General features: G+C 44.7%; 1 protein-coding gene across 1 annotated transcript; it reads right to left on the reverse strand.

Annotated features, from left to right (window-relative positions):
• Positions 1–1,917: 1,917 nt before the first annotated feature.
• Positions 1,918–3,102, reverse strand: CCR75_007404 (uncharacterized protein; the record flags this gene model as incomplete). The annotated part of the gene is made up of 1 exon (XM_067965465.1): positions 1,918–3,102. One exon carries the CDS (start codon positions 3,100–3,102, stop codon positions 1,918–1,920), a length of 1,185 nt encoding a protein of 394 aa, XP_067823605.1.
• Between the last annotated feature and the right edge of the window lie 407 nt (positions 3,103–3,509).

Here is a 3,509-nt window from a genome sequence, read left to right on the forward strand (position 1 = left end):
GAGAGCCTCGCTCCGAGCCTGCTCATGCCTCAGCTCATCCTGAGTCTGAGTGAAGGACTCCGCTGCGCCTCGGACGAGGCTCTCCGCTGTCCGAGCACGAATGCCTCAAACTGCTCCACCTGAGCAGCATGTTGCTCAGGAGGAAAACTCAGGAGCCTGGCCAGGGCTTGTTCACCAAGTCTTTGCGCCATAAGCCCTACCACCTCCCGATGATGTTCGGAGAGGTGGAGGAAATGAGCCCAATCAATATTGAGGCTCATCCTCACGTACACACGCAGAGATGCGGGTCGTGGGAAGGATTTCAAGTCCTACCAAGTGTAGGCGGGTACGTCGTAACGCGGCCACGCTTTCCTTAGCCACACACCCTAGCACAGCGAGGAGCAGTTAGATCGTCTTCTCTTGCGTGCAGCGAGGTAGTTGCGGTGGGCCCCTTAGCGACCTAACCCAACGCACTAAGTACTCTAGTAAAGTATCGTCACGGGAGCGTAATCCGGCTTCTCGTGCGCCCTTACCAAGTAGAAAGTAGTTTACAGACTGATTAATATTTAATAGTATTAAATATATTTACCTATTTTTACCATTTAAAAATGTCATCTCTGTAGATAAAGCAACATGTATTGCGAGCGTATTTTTCTAGATACCCTGCGTAACGGATGACGCTAGGCGTCATCCTTCCTAATGTGAATGCTCCCATGTGCAACATACACAAGGGTTGGCCACAAATGTGCACTAAACCCGAGTGCTGGGTCTAATTTTGTTAATTTAGTAATTGATCATCCCCTTGAGTATACCAAGTGTTCTTAACGGGGACTGTATAACTTTAAGGCAACTTTAGCCCGTTACATGTGTAATTATATATTTTTGTACGACCTATGAGATATTTTCGTTTGCAATTTATCATTATAACTTGTGAATATTTGCAGCATTGTGCCCTGAATTTTTGCTATTTAAATTTGGAACGCTGCGAATTTCCATGCTGGTAGGCTCAATTTAAAAGCACGTGCATAGCTACTGTAAGCAGCTATGCACGTAATTTTGAATTGCTGCGCTAATTTCCATTATTTGAGAAGAGTATAATCTAATGAAGATACATACATGTTAAAATTGTAAACACATAAGCTTGTTATAATGCCACTGAAATTTTAAAACCAACTAGTAAAACTATAATTATTAGAGGGATAAAATGAGCTTTAAAATTAAACTATCAACTTTCAACATTGAAAAAAAAAAGGCTTAACAGACGCAAATCCCACTTCGACTTATTTATGAACAACGTATAAAATGATGTTTGATTGTAGAACGTGGGAATCATAATTCTAATATTGTAGGTTCAAATCCTACCATCATTATACTACAAAACCATTACAGTCGACATTTTATTTATATTTTATTTAAAATAAATCAAATTTAACAAATCAAAACAGATACATAGCTACTTCGCTAACTGATGTGTTACTTTAACAAGATAACCAATAACCGCTGCTAACGTATAGAAAAGGGGCTACAAGTTGTCAAAGGGAGGACTGTATGTATATATGTGTCGTAATCGAACATACCACTTATTTACAAACAGTCTTTTCTGAGCAAAGGCTCAAGAAGAAGTACGACTATATGTGAAAGAGTGGTATGTTCGATTACCGGTTTGTGGCTCACGCATAAATCAGACGCATTCAGAATGACGAGCGCATTAAAACTCACCGTGCGTCATTTCGCACCATCGCTGACGGTACGAGGACGAGCAAAGACATGGGACCAAGAAGCTAATCGATATCGTAGGCATTACCAAAGAAAAGTTTCCCCTATCATGAAGAATATTCTAATAAGCACAGCAGCTCACCGGGCGCGGGGGATTCGTGACGCGTTTCCTTACAGCTGTTACCTCTATTCGGCATACATTCAACGCATTACCTCCTGACTTTATTGTATAATAAATGCAATATCTTGTTTGTTTGAGTTTGGCCAAGAAATATCGTCAGACAATTCACTTTCGTTCGAAAGCTGGGCGGACGATTTGTAAATGCTAGAAGGCACAGCTCGCTTGTACACAAACTGCACCCGTGCAGCCTCTATCGTGTCGAAATGCGTCGCTTGGATCAGGCACTTTGCACAAAAATTCATCCTGCGCTGAACCAAGTCCAGGTCGGCGGTAATAAAGCTGAGTTTCTTTGTAATTGCACACGTAAAACAGAGAGTGCCAAAGCATAGCTTGCATGTCCTTCGAGGTATCCCAAACGTCTGTGCTCTTGTTTTCTGTTGGCACAATACGCACAAAGGTTTCACTTCCAACAACGCATGCGCTTTCGCTTCCGAGTGCTTTTGTTCTACGAGCCACGCAAGCTTTTTCATCTGGCCACAGTAAGAGTACTTGAGTCCAGCCATAAGAGCTTGTGCCATGCCCATGACGCCAAACGGGTGAATTACGTCACCACTTGGGTCCATGATGCCTGTGCCACGGCAGTCTGTAATGTCGGGTGTTCTTTGACAAAACAATCCACAGAAGGACATATTGCCACGCACACGTTTCGGAAGTTCGTGCGTCTGTGGAAAGTTGACGGAATGAATGAGATGGTAGCCCACCCGGCCACCGTTCTCGAGGCGTATAATGCCAGAGCTTTCGAGGACGACGTAGTCCCGGTTGCGAACCAAACCAATGGTCGCGCCGGGAATATCGATTTCGATCCACTTAACCACAATTGAGTGAAAAGGCTCCTCTAGCGTTGGCTCGACGATCGTTGCCAATACGGCCGCCTCGTCAAAATCGTTCAAGTACGACGTTTTGATTCGCGTTGCCTCGATCGTTGGGCTCACGAAGCCAAACATATTTTCATCTAATGATCCTGGAAGTGAGCCCACCATAAGCGTCGTCGGCAACTTTGGTTCTCCGTGGAACTGGTTTCGTTCCAAGTAGAATGCCGTGTTGCCATCCTTTCGAAAGAGTCTCCACTGACTGTGATCGACGTCCTTGCCAAAGTTGTGTGCTTGGGCCTCGGCAAACTTGGCCATGACAAGCTCGTTGGAGATTTGAGCGAGCTGCGATCGAGCTTCATCCGTGAGAATTACTTCTGGAAACGGACTCACGTTTAAGCAATTCCTCCCTGCCATGTGAGGACTTTTCAGGGTGTTCACAATTGAGCCCGTAGAGTCAGATGGTAGTCGGACACATAAGCCCTTAGAAGCACGTCAGGATCACTTCAGAGCGTGATGCTACCTGCCGTAAGTGTCTCACCAATAATTGCGTTCCTACAATGGCGATCGTACCACGTGCAATCGCGATAGCATCACGATTCAGAATTCGTTGTCAGCCACCACGTGTTAAAGTCTTGGCAAAGCAGAAAAGTCATATTGGTAAAAAGCAATGGTCTCAGGAAGACGACGAACTGTCCGTGCGCCAAATGACTCAAAATCATTTCAGAAACAGGCATTGCTGTGCTAGATATCATCCCCATCATTACGGTATCACATTGTCGATATTGCAGCAGCCTTTTTCATGTACGGTGGATCCTGTCAGC

Source organism: Bremia lactucae, linkage group LG13 (genome assembly GCF_004359215.1).
Source record: "Bremia lactucae strain SF5 linkage group LG13, whole genome shotgun sequence".
NCBI lineage: Eukaryota > Oomycota > Peronosporomycetes > Peronosporales > Peronosporaceae > Bremia > Bremia lactucae.